This window comes from Triticum urartu, chromosome 4A, assembly GCF_056163025.1.
Source record: "Triticum urartu cultivar PI428250 chromosome 4A, HENAU_Tu73, whole genome shotgun sequence".
Taxonomy (NCBI): Eukaryota; Viridiplantae; Streptophyta; class Magnoliopsida; order Poales; family Poaceae; genus Triticum; species Triticum urartu.
The window spans coordinates 425,952,111-425,979,354 of record NC_141876.1 but is presented as its reverse complement, the minus strand read 5'-3'; the positions used below and the strand labels follow the sequence as shown (position 1 = coordinate 425,979,354).

General features: G+C 48.0%; 1 protein-coding gene across 1 annotated transcript in view; it reads right to left on the bottom strand.

Moving 5' to 3' along the window:
- Window positions 1-3,463: 3,463 nt before the first annotated feature.
- Window positions 3,464-27,244, bottom strand: part of LOC147976052 (uncharacterized) — a 43,530-nt gene continuing 19,749 nt past the window's right edge. Inside the window, exons 3-4 of the mRNA XM_087520703.1 lie at window positions 23,451-23,459; window positions 3,464-3,609 (exon numbers count right to left, since the gene is read on the bottom strand). Of these exons, the coding sequence (XP_087376829.1) occupies window positions 3,464-3,609; window positions 23,451-23,459 (155 nt within the window). The remainder of the gene's footprint in view (window positions 3,610-23,450; window positions 23,460-27,244) is intronic.

Below are 27,244 nucleotides of genomic sequence, written 5' to 3'. Positions count from 1 at the left end.
TTAGGTGTGCTTGGGTCAAGCTGCGTTAATGACAAATACCAATACGCAAGCACAATAAATCACTACATTACCAGTGATACGTAATACAGTGGAAACAAAAATCCTAGCAGGGTCAATCACCAAAGACGGAAAAGAATTGTTGAGCAGATCCGCTTCACATCCACCGGCGAACACACGTGATTCTCAAAGGCAGTGGAGTCACACGCCGTGATGGAGGACGTCATCCAGTCATCTAATCAGAAGTTCGTTCAGAGCGTGGCAGAGAGGTTGAGATCGAGCACATGCGCAGTGGCCAACAACAAGAAGCCGACATCAGTGCAGCAGCAACAACCAGATTAAGTCATTTATCTAGAGAAAGAAGCCGCAACATGGGGTCGCTAGAGGAGGATGACAAGCGAGTAGCGCAAAACACTGAAACAGCTAAGAATGAAGGCAGAAATGGCCACGAGTTTTACTGGCGCAGAAGGAAAAAGTCTTCTACGCCCTTAAAGATCTGCATTTATTTCTTCAACTTTTATAAATATGTTCTTATAAGGGTGCGTACTGCTTATATATAACCTTTGATATTTATCAAAGAAAAAACCTTTGATAGAGAAAAAACCTTTGATAGAGAAAAAACATCATCAACAACAATGTCCGTAGTTAGTTGTTTCGGTGTTATATTTCTGGCTGTTGTGAGTATTTTTCTCTACAAAAAGAGATAACTACGTTGAGAGATAATAATGGAGAAAGAATAGTGGTTGGGCCTACCTGTCCGCCCCATTGGCCAAAACGGCACAACCCGGTGAGGTAGGCATGCGAACACAAGTATGAATGCGCCGACCTTGAACAAGGGTTCACTTAGCCTTTCTTTTGGAACAGTTGGTGCAGCGGCCGACCTTGAACAAGGGTTCACTTAGCCTTTCTTTTGGAAAATTACTAAACAGTTGGTGCAGCGGCCCACACGTCAGTGACATCATTTGGTAGATGACCTCTGCGTGCTTCTAGCCAGCCAAGCATAAACTTGGAAGAGATGTCTGTCTAGACGTGCATTGCACGTGCATGTTTACTAGTCCTGTGAAACAGAGGAATCTATGCACCCAATGTGTCGTGGAATTGTCACGGCAGATGTCCTAGTGAAATGACTTAGTCGTGGAGCCATCGCAACTAGGAAGCTTAAAGGGGTTAATCGGGACAAAGGACACGAGAAGGTTTATACTGGTTCGGCCCCTTGCGGTGAAGGTAAAGCCTAGTCCCGTTGTTGTGGTATTGCTAGGTTTTGATGACCAAGGAGCGAAATACGCTAGCTTGGCTCTCGTTCTGTTGTTTCTTGCCCTAAGCCGTAGCCGGGTCGTCCCCTTATATACACGGGTTGACGCCTGGCGGCCTACAGAGTCCCGGCCGGCTCATATAACGTGTCCGGCTCGGTGACTTCTTTTACATGCCTTACTTTACAAGTCTTACTAATACATGGCGGTTTATAATTATGGGCTTTAATCCGCCTCTGGCTTGGGCCTGCCACAAGTCTTATAATGAAGCGTCGCCTTGTATACTCGCCGGGCTTCTTTGAGTAACCCGCCATTAGGATTAACCCGGCCCCTCCTGGGCGGGTCATACCTGGTAGTCATATCCCCAACACAATGCACCTTGTGATTTTGGGCCTTTAGATGGAAAACCAAGGGATACGATTTGACCTAATGTGAATCATTGTAGTTTTCACAAAACAGACCTCGCATTTAACCGAATCAACCCGCACTCCACCCTTGTAGCCTGGCATATTATCAAAAAGGGACCTCACATTTCATCGGAATCAACCAACTGTTATTGAAATCGTGGAAGAAACTGAACCGTGGCTTGATTTTCCTGAAATATAGTGTTTTTCTTGCAAAAACTGTTCACCGCCTCGAGTCTATTCTAATCTTGTCCATTGTTTTTTCATCTAACGACCCAAATCATTGTGGTGCACTAAGTGCACAGATTCCTCCGTTTCACAGGATACGTTCTCCGCTCAACGCGCCTTCGCCCATGCGGTTGCGGCCGCCCCAGGCGACGCTACCGGCAGAATGACACCGCCCCCCTCCCCCGCCGCCAGCCCCGCCTATCCACGCGACTCTGCCGCTCCCTGCCGCCTCCCCACTCGCCGCCGCCGCTCCCGACGCGCCTTCGCCCACATGGTTGCAGCCGCCCCACACGACACCACTGGCACAACGAGACCGCGGCCTACCCCGCCTATCAACGTGACGCTGCTGCTCCCCGCCGCCACTCCCCACGTGCGGCTCTCTAGCGCCGGCTATGTCCCACTACGGGGAAGATGCACCCGACGCGGGATTTGGATGCGCTGGCTGTCAAGGTCGACCCTCAGCCGCAAGCGCCTCGACGAGGACACTGAAATCCTCTCATGTGAGCAATAATCAATCTTCCACTATGTTCTTATTCCTCCATTGTCAATGATATGGCACGGTTTAGAAATTCAATTGGTTCATGTATGGTGTAGCTGTGTTATTGTGTATAACCAAAAAGAAGAGTCGTATAACCTTGTGAAATCCCTATGCACTTGCCTGTAAAACCTAATCCTTTCTAATTACTCCCTCCGTAAAGAAATGTAAGAGCATTTATATCACTAAAGTAGTTATCTAAATGCTCTTATATTTTTTACAGAGGGAGTAGCTGTTTCTGATGTGCAAAACACAGGACATCCAAAGTTCAGTATTCTGAACTGAAACTCGACAGTCTCACTAGAAAGAAATTCACATATAATTATATAAAAACAAGTTATACAAAAGAAGTCACCAGCAAGATCAGCTACAGTTTTAGTGAAAATCTTGCATGTGGGTATTATGGACAGAATTCTTCTTTGCAGTGACTAAGTACTTGAGAGTGTAAATAAATAAATGGGTAAGCATTGAGAAGGTTTCATACAATTGCATTGTGCAGAAGCACTGTTCAAGAAAAAGGGAACCCAACTGCCTATAGTTCAGGCCAGCCTCTGATATGTCTTTTTGCTTGAGTTAACTGGCATCGGAATCTGGGTCTTTCAAAGAGTTATGGTTGTCCAGCTCATTCAAAAATTGTGTTTCTGCTGCAGCAAACTTCCTACCTTGTGTACTTCCAAGTTCCAAGCTCCTATATTTCTGAACTAGATAATTAGCTGCTAAGTGTGCTCCACTTGCAATATTTATTCTCAAACTAAACTTCTACACCAATGTCATTTTGTGCTTTTTTTCCAAATTATGATGCTATTCTTTCAGCCGTTATTGAAATGTGTTCCCCAAGCAATATTTGACATTTAACTGTGCTTTGGTTTTTTTTTTCAAAAAGGGGGGTTCCCCGGCCTCTGCATCAGAACGATGCATACGACCCTCTTATTAAACAAATAAATAGGTTCCAACAAGGTCTAAAAGTCTCCAAAGGAAGATAAAAAGGAGCTCACACAGAGCCAAATAAAGAACGCCACAACCGGCTGGCAAAAAGAGAGATAGGTAAACTAATTGCTTATCCTATTACATGACCGCCATCCAAACCGGTTGAATATATCCCGTGCTACCATCTCCCAGCGGATAGATCCAGTAACCAAACGCTCCCTGGCCTCCATCGGAGTGAGTAGTGACCACGAACGGATCAACGCCGTGGCTCAGAGAATAACCTGCAAAAATGAATGCGTGTTGTCCTATTAAAAACCAAATCATTTCTGCAATTCCAGATAGCCCACAACAAGGCGCAAACTCCTACGCGAATATGTCTCGCTAAAGCGGGCTCTATCCCGTTAAGCCACGTTCCAAATAACATGCTGACAGAACTCGGTGGAGTAATATTAAAAGCAATATGGACCGTCCGCCATAAAACTTTGGCTAGTGGGCAATCAAGAAAAAGGTGTTTGATCGTCTCATCCCGATCATAGAAACTACACCTAGTAGGACCTGTCCAATTACGCTTTGTCAAGTTGTCCTTGGTTAAAATAACTTGTTTATGGACAAACCACATAAACACTTTAATTTTCGAAGGAACTTTGACAGCCCAAACATGTTTGGAACTAGGAATGAAGCTTGAATTCATGACATCAATATACATTGATTTAACTGTAAATACTCCAGACCAGGTAAGCTTCCAGCGTAATTCATCGGGTTGTTGAGAAAACTGAACCTCCATCAATCTACTTACTAGGCGGAGCCATTCTTCCCAACGGTTGCCCACTAGCGCTCTTCTGAACTAAATATTAAGGGGGATAGATTGAAATACTGTTGCAACGAACACCTCGCATCGTTGAACAATACGATACAAAGACGGGTATTGAATGGCTAAGGGTGTCTCTCCGAGCCAAGTATCCTCCCAAAATCACGTACTAGCACCGTTACCAATAATAAACTTTGTCCTATTAAACATGAATTGTTTGACTTTCATAAGCCCTTTCCAAAAAGGTGAGTCAGTCGGCCTTACTGTCACCTGAGACAAAGTTTTGGTTTGAAGATACTTGCTACGGAGGATTTGCGCCCAAGTGGCATCAGTCTCACTTGATAACTTCCACAGCCACTTACTGAGAAGGCATCTGTTCTTAACTTCAAGATTCTCAATACCAAGACCCCCTTGGTCTTTCAGTCTACAGATGATATCCTATTTAGCTAGACGGTATTTTCTTTTTAGTTCATCACCCTGCCAAAAGAAACGTGATCGATAAAAGTCCAGTATTTTCCTGACTCCAATTGGGACTTCAAAGAACGACAAAAGAAACATAGGCATACTCGTGAGAACCGAATTTATCAGAATTAATCGGCCTCCATATGACATGAGCTTGCCCTTCCAGCAACTCAGTTTATTTTCAAATCGGTCCTCGATGCACTTCCATTCTCTGTTTGTTAGCTTACGATGGTGGATTGGTATACCTAAGTAAGTGAAAGGTAAAGCCCCCAAATCGCACCCAAACAATTGCCTATATGCCTCTTGTTCGTCATTGGCTCTACCAAAGCAGAACAACTCGCTTTTGTGAAAGTTAATCTTTAACCCGGTCAATTGTTCAAATAGGCATAACACCAGCTTCATATTTCTCGCTTTGGCCAAGTCATGCTCCATAAAGATGATTGTATCATCGGCGTACTGAAGGATGGACACACCTCCATTAACGAGATGAGGTACCAGGCCACCTACTTGACCAGCCTCCTTAGCTCTTCCTATCATAATTGCCAACATATCAACTACAATGTTGAACAGGATAGGTGACATCGGATCCCCTTGTCTCAGGCCTTTATGTGTCTAGAAGTAATGACCTATATCGTCATTCACTTTAATTCCAACACTCCCTTTTTGCGTAAACGATTCAACCTGGCGGCGCCAGGCTTCATCAAAACCTTTCATACGCAATGCCTGTTGGAGGAATGGCCATTTGACTTTATCGTACGCTTTCTCGAAATCCACCTTAAAAACAACTCCATCTAATTTTTTCGAGTGGACTTCATGGAGCATTTCATGAAGGACGACCACCCCTTCTAGGATGTTTCTGTCTGGTATGAAAGCAGTTTGGGAATGCTGCACCACAGAATGTGCAATCTGTGTGAGCCGATTAGTCCCAACCTTGGTGAAGATTTTGAAACTAACATTGAGAAGGCAGATCGGCCTGAACTGCTCTATTCTCACAACCTCCATTTTCTTAGGAAGCAGTGTTATTGTTCCAAAATTTAAGTGAAATAATTGAAGCTGTCCAGAGAATAGATCATTGAACATTGGTAGCAAATCCCCCTTAATAATATGCCAACACTTTTTGTACAACTCCGCCGGGAAACCATCTGGCCCGGGAGCCTTATTATTTTTCATCTGCGCTATAGCCTCATACACCTCCTTCTCCGAGAACGGGGCAACCAAAATATCATTATCAGTGGCAGTTAGTTGAGGCACATCCTCAATCCTGGACTCATCGAGGGACACACAACTATCCTCTGGAGGTCCAAATAACTGCTTATACTACTCGGTTATGTAAAGTATTAGGTTGTCCTGCCCTAAGATAGTTCCTTCATCTTGTTCAAGCTGAAAGATTCTCTTCTTTCTATGCTTGCCATTAGCAATCAAGTGAAAGAATTGAGTGTTTGCGTCCCCCTGGACAACTTTACGAACCTTAGCACGTAGTGCCCACTTCAATTCTTCTTCACGGAGAAGTTCTTTCAACCTCATCTCCGCATCTAGTTTAACCTGAAACTCTGCAGCTCGCAGAATCGATGATTCGGATTTTAAGTCTAGTGTCTGAATAAGCAAAAGGAGCCTTTCCTTTTCAACCTTATAAATTCCACTAAGGTGCTTAGCCCATCCCTGTAGGAAACTTCTCAAATGCCTAATCTTATTTTGCCAACGCTCAATAGAAGTCCTACCTCCTGCATCCTTAGCCCATTCCATGGCAATCAGATCCAAGAATCCTTCTCGTTCGAACCATTCCATCTCGAAAGAAAAGGTGTTTTTGTTTCCCACGTGGTTTGGCTCACCTGAGTCCATGAATAAAGGTGTGTGATCTGAGACTCCACGCGAGAGAGCCTAAACTGTTACGAGAGGGAACTTCTGTTCCCACTCGACGCTTGCGAGAACTCGATCCAACTTCTCATATGTCGGGTTTGGCAAAGCATTAGCCCAAGTAAACTTTCTACCGGAAAGCTCTATCTCTCTCAGATCCAAGCTTTCGATAATGGTATTGAACATAAACGACCATCTGCCATCAAAATTATCATTATTCTTTTCCTCCCTCCTCCTAATGATATTGAAATCACCCCCAACTAAAATTGGGAGCTGCTCAGATCTGCAAATTCGAACAAGGTCCGCCAAAAACTCTGGTTTAAGCTCGGGCTGCACGACACCATATACCGCCACCAGAGCCTAGTTAAACCCATCAGCTTTGGACCTGACTCGGAACTTAACCGCGAAGTCACCCATCACTACACTGCGGACTTCTAGCAAATCGCATCTCACTCCAAGCAAGATCCCACCCAATCTTCCTCGCGGAGGAAGGCACTGCCAATCAAAATCAACACCGCCCGAAAGAGTATTAAGAAACTGGGGCGCAAAATTATCTCTACCAATTTCCGAGAGAGCAATGAAATCTAATATATGCTCTAGAGACGCCTCAGCAAGAAACCTTCGTTTAGCCAAGTCTTTCAGACCACTGCTATTCCAAAAGATTCCTTTCATATTTCATCATGAAATTTTTTGGTAGTCTGAATCCTAGCACTCCTACGAACCGCTAAAACGTGATAAATCTTCCGCTTCCACTTGCGTTTGGGTTTACTATGGTCTTCCACCCAGTCCTCATAAACGGGCTCAGTGGGTCTAGCTACTGCATTGTCTAGAGTCACATCCTCATCCTCAGACTCGGGATTGGATGGTGCAAGATCCGCACAAAAATTATCGAGCACTCTGAAACCCAACACATCAATCTCTGCATCATTCATGGGTTTTACTGCTGCTAGATTTCGAATTGTCTCTAAAGCATGTTCCGCTTCCAAATCTAAGAGGTCATTAACCGAGTTGGAAATTTCACTCTCATTAATCCCTAGCGAAACTCCTAATTGGTTTGCATTATTTATAATCTCCTCATTAGAAAAATGCAATATAGAATTAGACAAATTGACGGACATACCAGTAGTGACCTCAATGTCACAAAGCTTGGCTGCCCTCTGCTGTATGTCATCAACCTCTGGGTGCTCCTGGATGCGAGCACTCATCCGTCTTCCGCAGAGACCTGGTCTGAAATCCCACCAAAGGCAATGACCTCCTCCTGAGTAAAACCTCGTGCTGAATCCCATGAAGGGTCAACCAAAGTTACCGGAGGAGGTGGCGGTGGGCTCCCAAGCCCCACGGACGAGTGTCCCAAACCGAAGCCCTTGGCCACAGGAAAGTCAGGAGAGGGAAGCACGGGGGCCGCCTGCCCGAGCACTCCTCCCGCCCCAACCCTCTGGCTAGAGGGTAGTACCGGCGCCATTGGAGACGCGGCCACCCTGACCGCCGAAGGAGAAGGGGGGATCGAGGCCACCTACCCCAGACCCCCCCAGCGCCACTAGGGTCGTGGCCGTCCTACCCGCCATCGGAGAAGGGAGGGCCGAGACCACCAGCCCCGGACCGCCTCCCCCACAGCGGGCCGTCATCATCATCGTCGGCGCCAGGATAGGAGTAGAAGAGGTCGAGGCCACCTGCCCTGGACTCCCTCCCCCAGACACAACCTCCGAATCAAACGTCATCTCTGTGAACGCAACCGCTGGGAGAGCGGGGGAAGGAGAAACCACCATAGGCTCCACCTCCCCTTCCCCAACCAAGGTCATCGCCGAGGGCGTCCTCACCAAGCCTCCGATCATGGGACTGTCAGCAGCCTCAAACTCTAACAAAGGAAGCGTGCACTCAAACACATCATCAGAATCAATCTTGTTGCTCCAGAGCCTGGGAGGAGCAGAAGCTGGCTCAAAAGACCCAAATCGCAGAGTAGTCATAGGCACCAAGGGCGATGGTGCCGGCTCAACCCCGGCCCTGTCCCCGGGCAGCTGAGCAGCAGGGCCTGATCCGTTAGACCCCTGTCGTGCAGCCTCATTAGTCGGCGCCCCCTTAGCACCCGCGCTGTCATCACCCTCATGCATATCCACATCAGTCCCATTGATCGCCTCAGCAAATAGATCTGCATCCTCAAACTCAATCTCTAGAGGAAAAACATCTCCCCTGTACGTCCATTTTACCACATCAGGGACGAACTCAATGTCCAGGACGCTCACTAGAAGTCGGGCCACCCCATGAGCGCGGGTAAAGGCCATATCCACTTTCTCAGTTTTTCCAACCATCATGCCCAAACTATCCACAACTCGAGCATCCTGTAAAGGCTTAGAGGGAGCCCCAGAAAACCGCAACCAAACCTGGGTAAGAGGCTTGCCCTTTGGCTCCACTTTCTTCCACTCGTGAAATTCCAGAATGCATTTAGTGCCAGGAACTCTGCACAAACCAAAGCTCAGCAATCTCTGCAAATCATTCACAGTTGGGAAGTCAACCTTGAAAGCAGCCTCAATACTGACAAGCTCACTGGAAATCACCTGGAACCACTTCCTGAAGCCTCTGCACAATCTGAGCCTCAGATACCTCTCCCTGGATAGCTTTCACAATCCCAGTGGTCAAACTCTGCGTCTCCTCCATAATCTCTCTCGCAGTTGGGGACTCAAATAACATCAACTCAGCACAATATACTCCATACATTGTAAGAGCCGGGACCTGATCACGCAGAAACGGGCAATCTCCCATGGCATGTGCTAGCTTACCACATGAATCGCACAGCTCCGCCATGCACTCAACAATGAAGTGGCCCTTCTCACCACACCGATAGCATAACATTGTTTCCTTCTTACGCGCCCACTTGGACGCTCTCTCTGAATCAGACCTGTCACCTGCCTCAGTAGTAGCCCCAGTCGCAGGAACCTCCACATTCGCCAAAGCCGTCACAACGTCCATCGCCTGGGAAGGGAGGTCAGTTGACTGAAGGGGATCGGTCACCGTGACAGATGCCGCATGGTCAACAACTGCCGATGGCGGAGGCTGTCTGCGGTACCGAGCGCGACCACCACCCCGACCACCACGGTGACCACGGTAGCCACCTCTCTGGCGGTAAACAGGGCCGGAGGCTTCCTCAACAAATCCACCCGGAGGGCCGAGAAAAGGTCGCTCAGCAGAACCATCACTCTGCCAGGCATAACCACGACCGCCTCCCGTGGCTGACGAGCCACGATGTTGTCCATCTCCATAAGCATCATGACCATCGTCCCCCCACTGACTCCGGGGCGGATCATAGGACTCTACAGCGGTAGAGTTCTGCCCCGATTGCATTGGACCCAAGCGATTTAGCACCGGCCTCATGATGTAGTGAGGCGGCGGCGCGGCATGAGGCTGACCGCCGGCAGAGGTCTGGTTGACCACAGCCGGCCTCGGGCCGCTGGCCCCACCCCGACCTGCAGCAGTAGTCGCGGAAGACGTCGGTGCTATCGGCTGGCGTCCAGTAGGCCCACCTCTGCCCGCCGGAGCTACGAGCGGCTTAGCCGCCGCGGGCACAGGAGGCCAAGCCCCAAAGCTGCCCCCCCCCCGCCCCGAAGCACCAACAAGAACGGCAGCGCCCCGCCCCGTAGCAGCAACAGGAGCGGCTGCACCCCGCCCAGCGCCAGCAGTACCCTGGCCTGCGCCGGCGGCACCACGGCCTGCGCTCGCGTGCGACGGCGGCTCAGCCCCAGTCCGGCCCCTTGCGACCACCGCCTGGGGTTTCTTCACAGGCGGCAGTCCCGGCCCTCGGCCCGCCATGGCACCAAGGGGAAGAATCCTACACACTCGACCAGGACCGCAAGAAGGGAACCCCGGTGTCCCGTTCCGACGAACCCTAGCGCCCAGCACGATTTCGTACATATGGTAAGGAACGATCTCTTCCCTGCATGTATCGATAGACGCAAAACTGGTGGGATTCGTTATAGCCTGGGTGAAAGGATCGATATAGTTGACTAGAGGGGGGGGGGTGAATAGGCAACTAACAATTTTTAGCTTTTCTTTAACAATTTAAACTTTGCATCAAAGTAGGTTGTCTAGATGTGCAACTAAGTGAGCAACCTATATGATGCAACAATGATAAGTACACAAGCAAGCAAGAGATGTATCACAAATAAGCTTGCACAAGTAAAGGCACGAGATAACCAAGAGTGAAGCCGGTGGAGACGAGGATGTGTTACCGAAGTTCCTTCCCTTTGAAGGGAAGTACGTCTCCGTTGGAGCTGTGTGGAGGCACAATGCTCCCCAAGAAGCCACTAGGGCCACCGTATTCTCCTCACGCCCTCACACAATGCGAGATGCCGTGATTCCACTATTGGTGCCCTTGGAGGCAGCGACCGAACCTTTACAAACAAGGTTGGGGCAATCTCCACAACTTAATTGGAGGCTCCCAACGATACCACGAAGCTTCACCACAATGGACTATGGCTCCGCGGTGACCTCAACCGTCTAGGGTGCTCAAACACCCAAGAGTAACAAGATCCGCAAGGGATTAGTGGGGGGGAATGAGATCGGGCGAAAATGGAGCTTGGAGCAACAATGGAGCTTAGGTTGGAAGAGGTGGTCAACTAGAGGAAGAAGACACCCCTTATATAGCTGTGGACAAAATCCAACTGTTATCCACCTAACCAGCCCGCGACATGCGGTACTACCGCCCCTGACCAGCGGTACTACCATAAGGCATGCGGTACTTCCGCCCCTGACCAGCGGTACTACCGCAAGGCCATGCGGCACTACCGTGAGGGACCGCGGTACTACCGTAGCAGCAGCAGGAGCTAGGGCAGACCTGTAGCACAAGGGCTGAGGGCGGTACTACCGCTTCCCCTTGTGGTACTACCGCAAGGCAGGAAACTCCTAGCCTGGGAAGAGCACGGATGAATAAAAATACATCCGTGCCTACTTCCGCTGGAAAACAGACGATGAAAAAATCCGACACAGTACCACCGCTGAGGAGCGGTACTATCGCCTGGCAACTGAGCCAGGCCGCGCGCGGTACTACCGCGCACGGGGTGCGGTACTACCACGGAGGCGCGGATGTAAAAAATTACATCCGCCCCTACTACCGCGATGAAGCGGCACTTGGCCTGGGGGCCACTGTACTACGGCTCCGGAGGAGCGGTACTACCGTGGGCTCCTGTGGTACTACCGCGCCGAAGTACGATACTACCGCAGGTGCCTGCGGTACTACCGCTCGAGGGAGCAGTACTACCGCAAGCCCATCATCAACATCCAGGACAAAGCAAAGAGGATAAACGGAGGATGCTCCAATGCGAATGGGAAAGGAGGAGATAAGGAAGGAGACGTGTACATGATGATTCCACCCGAACCTTTCCGACGCGAACCCCCTCTTAATAGCACGGCTTTCCTACGACTCAAATCCACCAAAAAGAAACGTAGAAAAACGCCGTCTTCAATAGTCTTCGAGAGGCACCAAACCGTCTTGTGCCTAGCGATGAAACATCTGGGAAACTTCAAGGCACACGATTAGTCCGCAAAAGCATTGTCATCAATCACCAAAACACCTTAGGGATAAATATGCCTTACAATCTCCCCCTTTTTGGTGGATTGATGACAATACGGGATTTGCACAAAGGGAAATAATATTGAGCAAACGCAAACCCCTCCTCTCTAGAATATAGACGGGCTCCCCCTAGATGTGTGCAAACTAGATGGGTGCTTTGGACTGCACGACACACATACTAGATCAAAACTCCCCCTAGATTTTAGAGACAAGGCATATCTTGCAATAGTAAGGCTAACGCTAGACAAGATAGCAAATACGAGCATAACATAAGTAGCACAATCATAAGCTCACTAAGATAGGATAGAGTGCATATGTCTTACACCATATGAAGGATAAGTCTCAAAGGCGCAAAGCAAACCAAAGCAAACGAGGTCCAAACGACAAAACAAGCACACCAAACACGACACACGACTCGCAAGCACACAAATCCCTACACTCTCTCCCCCTTTGGCATCAAGACACCAAAAAGGCAGAGAGGACACCTACACTCAAGGGGTGGCTCAGGCAGAGGAATCATCCCAACTCTCCTCGTGCTCCTCGTCAGACTTGGCGACGGGGATGGTCTCCTTGATGTCCTCCTCAGAATTAGCCCACTTGTAGCCTTGCTTCGCCATCCATGCAGCCTCTAGCGTGATGACCTCCTCAGAACCGCCAGAGACGTCCTCTCCAAAGACCCTCATAATCTTCTTGTCGCGGCCGCGACTCTCCTTGGATGCCACGTGAGTCCTGTACTACCCCTTTGCTTGCATGCAGAAAAGAGTCTTCATCTTGTCCTTCAACTTCTTGGTCCACGAGGGCTCAGAGGAAGGATGGGAAGACCTAGCAGCACGGTCCTCAGCAACATCGTATGCTCCAGCCTCCTCCTCATCAACAGCCCTCCTAGTAGCAGACGCCTCAGCACGAGTAGTAGTGTTGGCCCAGTTGGGCTTGACACGGAGACTGATGGGCTCATGCCGAATCTAGTTTGGAGCAAGGAACTCATCACTAGGGTATAGCTTCTCCCAAGTCGTGGAGATCAACAGAAACAGGTATGGTCCATAGATAGGTACCTTGCGGGTGAACACCGCAAACCGAAGCTCACACCACATGATGTGTGAGACATCAAGTGGCTGAGTCTGAGACACACATGCCTCCTCGCACAGGAGCATCATATCCACTAGATAGGCATGAACCTTGTCCTTGTCGCCAATGCGAGGGAACAGAGAGTTGCGGAAGATGCGATGCATGATATCCATAAAGGAGTTCAGCACCCATGTCGACTTGCCACTGGGAAGCACCTTCTCAACATAGAACGACTGTATTTTGTTCTTGCTAGCAGACTCAGGATGGGCATGGGGGCGAACACCAACGGGTGTGGTGAGCCCGTCATCAGGAACTTGGAGCAGATCCATGAACTCCTTCCAGGTAGCAGTCAACTTATGGCCATTGGTCATCCAGGTCATCCTCCGCTCCTCCCCGGGGTGAAAGTAAACTGAGGCAAAGAACTGTCAGATAAGCTCAGGGTCATAGTCAAGGTGGAAAGAGATCACATCTTCAATACCGAACTGCTCCACCAAATCCAGAGCTTCTCCAAAGTACTCACAAAACTTGTCCTTCCTCAAGTGATTCATGCCTATCCACTTGACATCCACGTAGGTATTTTGCTTGTTCTTGATTACATCCAGATAAACGAGAGTCTGCTGCTTGGTCCAAAATAATTCACTGCCTCTGAGGATAGCACGAGCATTCACATAAGGGTTGATCTTCCGGCGTTCGATGTACTTAGCAAGGGGAATCTCGTACATGCCCTTAGAGGGTTCCTTGTTCTTGCTAGCGGTGGTCTTGACATTGCGCTTGGGGCACTGGAGCCTGCTGGTGCTTCATCTTGATGATTGCACAATCGCTTGGAGCCAGTGTCACGACTGGGATTGGAACGGCGAGAGCCACCACCTAAGAAACAAGAGAAAGCACACACAAAGAGCGAGAAGAATCAATGCAAAGACCTTAGCAAAACAAGAGAAACAAGTAGAAAGCATACGTGGTAATTGCCACGAGAGAGATTGGACACCAACGGTAGTACTACCAGGTCGTGCGGTACTAAAATGTTAGTACCGCTCCTAGTCGCGGTAGTAACGTGTGAGGTCACGGTAGTACCGTGGCTTGGAGCGGTAGTAAGAGCTTAGTGCCACAGCACGTGCAGTAGTACCGCATCGGACGGGCGGTAGTACTGGACTAGCGGTAGTACCACACAAGAGGCGTGGTAGTACCGCACCGCGTCAGATCTGAACCACTTTTGAATCTGAGAAGAACCACGAAACCACGGCGGTAGTACGGTTGATCAAATCTACCATGGGACAAAATATCAAGTATAATTTCTATGCAACATGACTCTCCTACTGTAACGCCCCGAGACCGTTGTGCCAGGTGTCTTCCAGTTATTCGCTGTTGTTTGCCTTGTCATTGCTTGCGTGTCATGCATTGCATATCATGTCATCATGTGCATTTCATTTGCATACATGTTCGTCTCATGCATCCGAGCATTTTCCCCGTTGTCCGTTTTGCAATCCGGCGCTCCTTTGTCACCCAGTGTCCCTTTCTACCTCTTTTCGTGTGCGGGCGTTAAACGTTTTCGGATTGGACCTAGATTTGCCATGCGACCTTGGTTTACTACCAGTAGACCGCCTGTCAAGTTTTGTGCCATTTGTACCGAGGGACCGAAAAGGCCTCGTGTGTCTTGCAGCCCAACACCCTTACAAAGTGGCCCAAAACCCACCTAAACCTCCTCATCATCTCGGTCGTTCGATCACGATCACATGGCCGCAAACCGCACCTCATTTGGACACTCCTAGCTCCCTCTACCTATATAAACACCTCCTCCCCCGAAATTCGCGGACGAAACCCTAACCTTCCCCCTCCTCGCGCCGCCGGACAAAGTCCGCCAGGCCGGACACGTCCGACCTGCCCCGCCGCCGCCACGTGGCACTACATGGTTTGCCCGGCCGCCTCTCCCGCCGCCAGCCCGTCCCGGCCCAGGGCGGGCCCTCTCCGCCGCCAACCGGGCCGCGCCCCGCGCCCGCTCGCGCCATCGCCTCCTTCGGCACCGGCCGCCCGACGCCCGTCGCGTCTCTCGCCGCCGCCTTCGCCGACCGCCGCGACGCCCGCCGCCTGCCCCGATGCCGGCTGGCTCCCGCGCCCCGAGGCCGCCGTCCGCCCCGCCGGTGCCCTGTTCCTCCGCCGCCATCGCCGCTCCCCGCTCCGGTGGCCGGAGCTCGCCGCGCTGCCCCCCTCGCCCGGCAAGCCGTCGCTGCCTCGCCTCTCCGGCCTCCTTCTTCCTCTCCGGCGTCAACTCCGGTGGATCAGCGACGAACCTCAAAAAGCGTGCCCTGGATCTCAGATCTGGAACTCCCCCTCGGTTGACTTTTTCCCCGTAACACTAATCTTTTTGCATTTTTCAACGCATCATAACTCTGTCATCGTAGCTCCGATTTATGCGTGTAGCATATCAAAATGTTCGCCTCGACGAGTACATCATTTCATCTCATTGCATCATTTTCATTTGAGCACATCTTGATGCCCGAAATGCTGTTGGAAGAGGGCTATGTGATGAATTTGACAGATCTGTTTCAGCAAATGGCATTTTGTCATTTTTGCCATGACTAATGTGTGCATGCTATGCTCCTGAGCTCTACATGTGTTTTGTTATATGTCATGCCATCTTTATAGAGGTGCTTGCCATGTATTTTTGTGATATTTGTGGTGACTAGCACAAGCTTGCAAAGTAGCGTAATCGGTAATGCTGATTTCAGGGACTTAGAATTTCACCAAGTCCTTGTTCTGTTTTTGTCGTTATACCATATGTTCATGTTTTTTACTAGTGATCCGTGCCTCTTTTGAAGATGATCAGTAAGGATGTTTTGTTAACATTGTGGTGCACTATCCATCCATGTCTTTGTTTGCATTTATGGAGCACCCTAGCTGGAGACAATCGAGCTCTACTTTTGCTATATCGTGAATCCTGGCAGATTGTTGACATGTTTAGCAATTTTGCCGAGGATGTTGCTATTGATCCGTGCATGCTATGTTGTTGTCCTTGCCATGCCTAGCTTCTATGCCATGTATTATTGATGGGTGTATGCTTAGTTTGTCATGCCATGCTCTGTAGTGAGTGCATCGAGCTCGTAAACATGCCTACTCGTTAACTGATTTGCATGCTCCAATTTTTCACTAAGTCTGAGATCTGTTTATGTTTTTGCCATGTTCACATGCTTGCAATTGTATTTTATGATCCCTTTTGGCTCAAGGTCACTAAGGGCCTTTTGTTAAGTGCTTTGAGTAGCTTCATGCCATGCCTTGATTTGTCATGTTCAGTTCCTGTAGCATGTAGTTTTCATGCTCTAAAGTGTGCTTCCTGATGATAAATTCCAGACTTGTGTTAATTTCACTAAGTCTGAAACCTGTTATCATTTGCTCTTTTGCCATGCTTGTTTGAACCTGTTAATGAGTGAATTAGCCGTAGCTCAGTGTTCATCTTTTGTTAAGCATCTTGAGTGGATCTCTGCCATGTATTTTGTTGCCATGTTTGAGTGCTGTAGCATATTTAACTTGTTGCATTTAGATGGCTACTTGCTGTTTATCACAGACCGGTGCCATATTTGTTTTGCTTGCCATTTCCAAACCGTGCATCCGATTCCGGTGATCTTTATATCGATTTCAACCGAAATCATCTCACCTTTCCAGTGGCATTCTTGGATTTACAAGTTGAGGCCAGATTCAATCATTACTTTGCAAATCATGCATATGCATCGCATACCGCATCCCGCATATCATACCATGTTCATGTGTTGGTTGTTTACTATGTTGTGTGCTTCTTTCCGGTGTTTGCTTCTTCGGGTTGGTTCCGATAACGTCGCGTTTGTGAGGACCCGTTCGACTACGTCCGTTTATCTTCTTCATGGACTCGTTCTTCTTCCTTGCGGGATTTCAGGCAAGTTGACCATACCCTCGAAATCACTTCTATCTTTGCTTGCTAGTTGCTCGCTCTTTTGCTATGCCTATGCTGCGATACCTACCACTTGCTTATCATGCCTCCCATATTGTTGAGCCAAGACTCTAACCCACCTTGTCCTAGCAAACCGTTGTTTGGCTATGTTACCGCTTTGCTCAGCCCCTCTTATAGCGTTGTTAGTTGCAGGTGAAGACTGGAGCTTGTTCCATGTTGGAACATGGATATTTTGTTGGGATATCACAATATCTCTTATTTAATTAATGCATCTATATACTTGGTAAAGGGTGGAAGGCTCGGCCTTATGCCTGGTGTTTTGTTCCACTCTTGCCGCCCTAGTTTCCGTCATATCGGTGTTATGTTCCCGGATTTTGCGTTCCTTACGCGGTTGGGTTATAATGGGAACCCCTTGACAGTTCGCCTTGAATAAACTCCTCCAGCAAGGCCCAACCTTGGTTTTACCATTCGCCACCTAGCCTTTTTCCCTTGGGAGTCGCGCATCCCGAGGGTCATCTTTATTTTAACCCCCCCGGGCCAGTGCTTGTCTAAGTGTTGGTCCAAACTAGAGCCCCTTGCAGCGCCACCTCGAGGAAACTCGAAGGTTGGTTTTAGTTGTACGGATTTCTTATCCGGTGTTGCCCTGAGAACGAGATATGTGCAGCTCCTATCGGGATGTCGGCGCATCGGGTGGTCTTGCTGGACTTGTTTTACCATTGTCGAGGATGTCTTGTAACCAGGATTCCGAGCCTGATCGGGTCTTCCCGCTAGAAGGAATATCCTTCATTGACCGTGAGAGCTTATGATGGGTTAAGTTGGGACGCCCCTGCAGGGATTTGAACTTTCGAAAGCCGTGCCCGCGGTTATGGGCAAATGGGAATTTGTTAATGTCAGGTTGTAGAAAACCTGAAGTTGACCTTAATTAAAATACATCAACCGCGTGTGTTACCGTGATGGTCTCTTCTCGGCAGGGTCCGGGAAGTTAACACGGTGTTGGAGTTATGCTTGACGTAGGTTGTTCTAGGATCACTTCTTGATCATAGTTTCTCGACCGTGCTTTGGCCTTCTCTTCTCGCTCTCCTTTTGCGTATGTTAGCCACCATATATGCTAGTCGCTTGCTGCAACTCCACATCATACCTTTAACATACCCATAAGCTTAAATAGTCTTGATCGTGAGGGTGCGAGATTGCTGAGTCCCCGTGACTCACAGATACTTCCAAAACCAGTTTGCAGGTGCCGATGTTTCTGAGTAGGTGACGCAAACAAGCTCAAGGAGGAGCTCGATGAAGATCTTGTCCTTTGTGTTTTTTGTTCTAGTTGATCAGTAGTGGATCCCAGTCGGGACGATCGGGGATCTGGGTAGCTTTTGGGGTAGTCTACTTTTATTTTGGCTCCGTAGTCGGGCCTTGTTTGTATCTGGATGATGTAATGCTTTATTCATGTATTTGTGTGAAGTGGCAATTGTAAGCCAACTATGTATCTTTTCCCTTATTGTATTACATGGGTTGTTTGCGAAGATTACCTCACTTGCGACATTGCTTTCAATGCGGTTATGCCTCTAAGTCGTGCTTCGACACGTGGGAGATATAGCCGCATCGAGGGCGTTACACCTACATCCTACTCTTGCAAAGATTTGGCCTAAAATCTCAAGAGCAACATGCATCTCCCCAAAAACCTAGAAGCGAAAGAACAACCAAGGAAGAGAGGGATTTGGGGAGAAACCTTGTTCCATGGCAAGAGGAAGTGGTGGGGAACGATCCCACCGGTCGGAATCCGAGGAGAGTGGCCGGAGATGAAGATCCGGCGAGGACCTCCGGCGCCGTTCTTGAGCGAGAGAGAGAGAGAGATGGTGGGGAGAGAGACAAGTGAATGGGTATGGGGAGTTGGAACTCCCCTGCCCGAGTCATAACCCCCCACGCACTCGTCAGCGTGGTAGTACCGCGCTTCATTGCGGTAGTACCGCTCGGCGGAAGTACTGCACCTGAGCGGTAGTACCGCTCTCCTAGGCGGCAGTAAAAAATTACTGCCGCGCTAGGTGCGGTAGTACCGTGCACTCCATACGCGGTAGTACCATGGCTGGCCGCGGTAGTACCACGGGCTCAAGAAGTTGCACGTTTCAAACAAGAAAAAGAGGTGTTCGCACCGAATCTTCAAGCCAACAAGACACCACAAGAACACGCTCAACACAAAGAAAGAAAGGAAAGAGACAACAAGAAACAACCTCGAGACACAACCTCTCCAAAGAGAGGGCGTTGGCCGGAGCCACCTATGTTTGAGTCAATTGGTATGGCACTGCGAAGAACTATCCTTGGGCCCATGACCAAAACTCGTCTTTGAAGCACAAGTACCATAAAAAATGGCTAATGTGGAAGAGTTGATCAATTTATGCATAATGGGGGGAGGGAGAGTTCATTGAGAGAACAACACTCCCCCTATGTCCATGCCTACATCTAAACAAGACAACAAGATGAGTATGGTGGGTTGTGCAAGGGTTCAAGCAACATTGCTCGAATCAATGATATTTAGCTCATGCCTTAACTCGCGAAATCGTACTTCATCCAACGACTTCATGAAAATATCTGCAAGGTTATCATGAGTGTTGACGTAGTTGAGCTTGATCTCCCCTCGCCTAATGTGATCCCGGATGAAGTGATACCGAATCTCAATATGCTTTGTCTTGAAGTGTTGCATCGGGTTGAGAGAAATCTTGATGGCACTTTCATTGTCACACCAAAGAGGCACTTTGTCACAAATGACACCATAATCCTTTAAAGTTTGCCTCATCCATAGGAGTTGTGCACAACAACTACCGGCCGCTACATACTCCGCTTCGGTGGATGAGAGAGACACACAACTTTGCTTTTTGGAAGACCAACTTACCAAAGAGCAACCAAGGAATTGGCACCCTCCGGAAGTGGACTTCCTATCCACTTTATCTCCCGCCCAATCGGAGTCTGAATACCCTACAAGCTTGAAGTTTGCTCCTCTTGGGTACCATAAGCCAAAGTTTGGGGTATGAGCCAAATATCAAAAGATTCGCTTGACCGCCACAAAGTGACTTTCCTTAGGTGCGGCTTGAAACCGTGCACAAATTCCCACACTCAACATGATATCCGGTCTAGATGCACAAAGGTAAAGTAAGGATCCAATCATGGAGCAATATACCTTTTGATCCACCGCTTTACCATTGGGATCGATGTCAAGTTGGCACTTGGTGGGCATTGGAGTGGAAGCCGGCTTGACATCACTTAGCTTGAATCTTTTGAGCATGTCTTGAGTGTATTTGGCTTGTTGATGAAGGTTCCTTCTCTTCTTTGCTTCACTTCGAACCCTAGAAAGAACTTCAACTCTCCCATGGAAGACATCTTGAACTTTGAGGTCATGAGAGCGGCGAATTCCTCATTGAAAGCTTTGTTAGGGGAACCAAAGATAATGTCATCAACATATAGTTGGCATACAAACAACTCCCCTTTGACCTTCTTAGTAAAAAGAGTGGGGTCGATTAGCCCAACTTCAAACCCACGATCTTGTAACAGCTCGGTAAGGCGGTCATACCATGCACGTGGGGCTTGTTTAAGCCCATAAATTGCCTTATCGAGTTGATACACATGATCGGGAAAGTAGGGATCCTCGAACCCGGGGGGTTGCTTGACATAGACCAACTCATTAATAGGACCATTAAGAAAAGCACTCTTCACATCCATTTTTTGCAACTTAAAGTTGTGATGAGAATCATAAGCAATCAACAAACGAATGGATTCAAGGAGAGCAACGGGAGCAAAGGTTTCACCATAGTCGATACCCTCGACTTGGGAATAGCCTTGTGCCACCAATCTTGCCTTGTTGTGAATGATGGTCCCATGAGCATCTTGCTTGTTCTTAAATATCCACTTGGTTCCAATGACATTGTGGTTCCCCGTTGGCCTTGGCACCAATCTCCACACCTTGTTGTACTCAAAGTTGTTGAGTTCTTCATGCATGGCATTAAGCCAATCCGGATCTTCGAGTGCTTCATATACCTTTTGGATTTCAACACAAGAGAAAAACGCGTGATGTTCACAATAGTTTGCCAATTGTCTACGAGTGCTTACCCCCTTTTGAATGCTTCCAAGTAAATTCTTCATGAGATGACCCTTGGTGGAGAGCTTGGAAGCAATCTTGGCGGCACGACGCTCCAATTCCTCCTCGGTGGTGAGTTGAGGAGCGGTCACTTGATCATCTTGAGCGACGTCTTGAGCTTGTTCTTGATCTTGAACTTGCTCGGAGGAGAGAACTTGACCTTGGGCATCACTTGGTGTGTCAACACCGTCTTGAGCATGATCTTGCCCTTGATCTTGTTCATGACGATGAGGGCCTTCACTTTGTTCTTCGGAAGCGTATGGGCCTTGGGTTGGTGATGGCTCCACTTGAGTGGAGCATTGTCCTTCTTCTTGGGCCACAAGGGGTTCCTCAATGGGTAGGATAAAACCAACACCCATTCTTCTTATGGCTTGAGGAGGAATTGCATCACCTATATCACAAGTGCCACTTTGCTCCACTTGGGAGCCGTTATTCTCATCAAACTCCACGTTACACGTATCCTCAATAAGTCCCGTGGATTTATTGAGGACACGGTAAGCATGAGAGTTTGTAGCATAACCAACAAATATGCCCTCATAAGCTCTAGCCTCAAATTTAGACAACCGAACACCTTTCTTGAGAATGAAACACTTACACCCGAACACCCGAAAGTACTTGAGGTTGGGCTTGTTACCAGTGAGTATCTCATATGGAGTCTTGTTCAAGCCCTTGCGGAGGTAGAGCCGATTGGATGCATGACATGCGGTGTTGATGGCTTCGGCCCAAAAGTTGTATGGAGACTTGAACTCCGCTATCATGGTCCTTGCCGCATCCATCAACGTCCGGTTCTTCCTCTCCGCAACACCGTTTTGTTGAGGGGTGTAGGGTGCGGAATATTGATGCTTGATCCCCTCATCACTAAGAAACTCATCCAAGGTGTAGTTCTTGAACTCGGTGCCGTTGTCACTTCTTATTGTCAAGATCTTAGCATTGTGTTGACGTTGTGCTTCATTTACAAAGTCAATGATGGTTTGTTGGGTCCTGCTCTTCCTCTTGAAGAAATACACCCAAGTATATCTTGAATAGTCATCCACAATCACCAAGCAATACTTACTACCCGCAAGACTATCAAAGGATGGAGGCCCAAAGATATCCAAGTGAAGGAGCTCCAAAGGCCTCTTCGAGTAAATGATAGTCGTGGGAGGGTGAGCCTTCTCATGAAGCTTTCCTTTGATACAAGGACTGTAAGCACGATCTTTAGCGAAACTAACATTCGTTAGTCCACGGACATGGTCCCCCTTGAGAAGATTTTGCAAAGATCTCATATTGACATGGGCTAAACGGCGATGCCAAAGCCATCCCACATCAACTTTAGCCATTAGGCACGTTGCGGTCTTAGTGGGTCGCTCCAAAAAGTTAATCACATATAGACCGTTCTCGACATGCCCAACAAAGGCTACTTTAAGAGTATTGCCCCACAAGAGGGCCACGGTATCAATATCAAAGAAAGTGGCAAAGCCCATGATTGCAAGTTGACGAACGGAAAGTAAATTGTATGCAAGGGACTCAACAAGCATGACCTTCTCGATCATGAGATCATGAGAGATGACAACCTTGCCAAGTCCCAATACCTTATAAGATGAGGCATCACCCCACTCGACATTGGTGGGCATAGATGGAATCTTGTGCACGTCCACCACCAAGTCCTTGCTTCCGCTCATATGATTTTTAGCTCCACTATCGAGCAACCATGATCCCCCATCGGAAGCAAACACCTACAAGAGATCAATGCTTGGTTTTAGGTACCCATTTTGTAATGGGTCCTTTGATGTTAGTAACAAGGGTCTTAGGAACCCAAATAGACCATTCAATGTACTCATGAGGAGAACCAACAAATTTGGCATAGACATGCCCATCACTAGCACGACATAACACATAAGAAGGATTAAAGTCGCTGGCTTTGTTGGGAGGGGTGGCATTGCCCTTTTTGACACCGCCACCCTTCGCATTGTTCTTATTCTCCTTGGAAGCACTCTCTCCCTCCTTCACAAAAGTTTGCTTGAGAGGAGGAGGTCGTTTAGTCTTGTTATCCTTCTTCTTGTTCTTGGGCTTGGGTGCGAACCCAATCCCCTCCTTGGCCACAACTTCCTTTTGATTTCTCAAAAGGTAGTTTATGTTCTTCTCACCTTGTATGCATGACCAGTACAAGGCTTTCTAAAGTTGCTCCTTCAACTTAACATTCTCCTCAATAAGATGCACATGCTCACAACAAGGGTTAGTAGCATTTTCATTATCAATTAACACCATACGAGGAAATGTGGCTTTCTCCTTGATTAGCTTCACTTGGAGTTGATCATGAGACTCCTTGAGGGTAGCATGAACACCCTTCAAGACTTTGTGAGCCTTGTTGAGAATGTCAAACTCCTCTTTGAGTCTAGCAAGATCAACCCCAAGCTTTGCCTTCTCGGAGTTTAGCACACGAGAAACAAAAAGAGCATGATCAAGATCTTTCTTTAATTTAGCATGATCATCGTTGTGAGACTCCTCAAGAGCCAAACGAAGACCACGTTCTTCCTCAAGAGCATTGGAAAGATCCGAAATCTCATCGGCATAGTCACGACTATGCCCCTCCATCTTAGAGATGGTATCTTCGTGAGCCTCGATCATGTCATTGGCTTCACCAAGTTGTTCCAAGAGAGAAACAAAGTGCTTCTTGGATTTACCCTTGAGTTTACCCATAAAGGCCTCAAACTAATTCACCTCCACATTAGTTCCCTCATGTTCATCAATGCTATCCGTCGAAGAAGGATGATTAATGATGGTAGTTTTGATGTTGGGGGTTACCTTGTTGGTGGCTTTAGCCATGAGGCACTTGGCGGTGATGCTCTCATTGGGTGAGTGGAAGAGAGACAACCGTGGAGTCGTCGCAATGGCAACGGAGGCCATGGCAACCGACTCACCATCTTCATCATCGTCATCATCCTCATTGTACTCTTCTTGTACCACCAATGCCTTGGGAGGAGTCTTCTTGGTGAACTTGCTCTTGTTGGGGAACGACTTGGCCTTGTCCTTTCGGATGAGCTTTCCACCATTGTCTTCCCTCTTCTCATAAGGGCACTCCACAACAAAGTGGCTTACATTGCCACAATTGAAACAAGTCATCACTCGTTGCTTGCCCTTTGCGCCACTTGAATTGTTCTTGTTGAAGTTTGGCCTTGAGTTATTCTTGCTCCAAAATTGCCTTGAAGCAAGGGCCATGTGTTCATGATAGGCATACTTTGTATCTTCGAGGTTGCTCTCCTCTTCTTCCTTTTCATCCTCTTCCTCCATACTAACCTTGGCCTTTAGAGCAAGGTTGGGTTTCTTTACTCTTTGAGAGCGAAGTACCGCATTGTCGGCGGTCTTGTCCAAGATGCTCATAGCAACGAACTCATCCAACACATCACTTGAGGACAAGGTGTGGAAGTCCATCCTTTGACAAATGACGGAGGACATGGCTTTGTGGTAGGGCATCATTGTCTTGAGGAATTTGCGCTTGATCCAATTGTCATCCGTGTCCTTGCTTCCATGATCTCGGAGCGAGACCGCGAGTTTGATTACCCTCCGATAGAGCTCACGAGGTTCTTCATCTTCTTTTACTACAAACTCATCGGCTTCATCTTGCACAACTTCATAGATGGAGCGTTGAATGCTTGCGCTTCCCCGGTAGAGGGAAACCACTTGGCGCCAAGCATCTTTGGCCAAGGAGTAGCGCCGGAGATGAGGAAGGTCTTGGGTGGGATAGCTTCTTGAATGATGAAGAGAGCATTCTCATTGAATTGATTATCCACGGCTTCTCTAGGAGTGAAGTTGCTTCGGTCATGCAGATAGAAACCTTCTTCAATGATTCTCCAAAGGTTAGTGTTCACATGATTTAAATGACGCTTAACTGATAGACCAAAGAATCAAATTCTACATTCTTCACAATCTTAGGGGCCGGGATGGCATGATTCAAATAAGTGGAAGGGAGAGGTCCACCATAGACAAGTGGAGGTTCCACATGGGCAAAGATGTCGGTGCCACTTTTACCACTAGAAGGAAGGGCTTTCTCGCTAGTAGCTTCCCCCTTGTCGGAGGTAGCATCCGTCACCTTGTTGGCGGGATCACCCACTTTCAATGGTGCGGTGGAAAGTTTAAGACCCTCTAAGAATTCATTAAACATGCCTTTGACCTCAGTCGTCATGGAGGTTTTCAATGTGTCCAACGCCACATTGAACTCCTCACGAGAGACCGCGGTTCCCGCATCTCCCATAGAAGTTACCGGATTTGCACCGGAGTGCTCCTCCTCACCTTCTACAATGTCAACCATACTCTTCGGACGGTAAAGTCCTTAATAAAGAGACGAGGCTCTGATACCAATTTAAAGGATCAATATAGTTGACTAGAGGGGGGGGTGAATAGGCAACTAACAATTTTTAGCTTTTCTTTAACAATTTAAACTTTGCATCAAAGTAGGTTGTCTAGATGTGCAACTAAGTGAGCAACCTATATGATGCAACAATGATAAGTACACAAGCAAGCAAGAGATGTATCACAAATAAGCTTGCACAAGTAAAGGCACGAGATAACCAAGAGTGGAGCTGGTGGAGACGAGGATGTGTTACCGAAGTTCCTTCCCTTTGAAGGGAAGTACGTCTCCGTTGGACCGGTGTGGAGGCACAATTCTCCCCAAGAAGCCACTAGGGCCACCGTATTCTCCTCACGCCCTCACACAATGCGAGATGCCATGATTCCACTATTGGTGCCTGAAAGTGCAACTATCCCCTGGTGGTTTTGGTAATTCCTAACAACATATAGCTCATTGAGCTAACATTATTCCAAGATTAATATTTCAGGAAAAGCTCAATGAATGGCATGACATGGATGAGGAAAGTGGATCCCTCAAAATTCTAAGGACAAAAAGTTTGGCTCAAGCTTGAAGCTCAAGACTCTACATTTTATATTTTAGTGATCCAAGATCACATTGAGTCTATAGGAAAAGCCAATACTATCAAGGAGGGATGAGGTGTTGCTTAATGGCTTGCTTGCTCAAAATGCTTAGTGATATGCTCCAAAATCCTCAACTACCTTCCCACATCCACATATGACCTAAACCAAAAGTCAAACTCGGCCCCACCGATTCTTTCTATCCGGCGCCACCGAGTTTCAAATGTCATAGCCACTGCCACAAACCCTAGGCAAATCGGTCTCACCGATAGGGATCTCGGTCTCACCGAGATGGGATTGTAATTTCTCTGTTTCCATTCGTAACGTTTCAGTCTTACCGAGATGAGCGATCGGTCCCACCAAGATTGCAATGTAAACTCTCTGTTTCCCTTTTGTAACACTTCGGTCTCACCAAGATGAGCGATTCGGTCCCACCGAGTTTGGCAAATTGTGTGTAACGGTTAGATTTTGTGTGGAGGCTATATATACCCCTCCACCGACTCTTCATTCATGGAGAGAGCCATCAGAACATACCTACACTTCCAATACACATTTTCTGAGAGAGAACCACCTACACTTGTGTTGAGGTCAAGATATTCCATTCCAACCATATGAATCTTGATCTCTAGCCTTCCCCAAGTTGCTTTCCACTAAAATCTTCTTTCCACCAAATCCAAATCCTGTGAGAGAGAGTTGAGTGTTGTGGAGACTATCATTTGAAGCACAAGAGCAAGGAGTTCATCATCAACACACCATTTGTTACTTATTGGAGAGTGGTGTCTCCTAGATTGGCTAGGTGTCACTTGGGAGCCTCCGACAAGATTGTGGAGTTGAACCAAGGAGTTTGTAAGGGCAAGGAGATCGCCTACTTCGTGAAGATCTACCGCTAGTGAGGCAAGTCCTTCGTGGGCGACGGCCGTGATGGAATAGACAAGGTTGCTTCTTCGTGGACCCTTCGTGGGTGGAGCCCTCCGTGGACTCGCGCAACCGTTACCCTCCGTGGGTTGAAGTCTCCATCAACGTGGATGTACGATAGCACCACCTATCGGAACCACGACAAAAACATCCGTGTCTCCAATTGCGTTTGAATCCTCCAAACCCTTCCCTTTACATTCTTGCAAGTTGCATGCTTTACTTTCCGCTGCTCGTATACTCTTTTGCATGCTTGCTTGAATTGTGTGGAGATTGCTTGACTTGTGCTAAGATAGCTAAA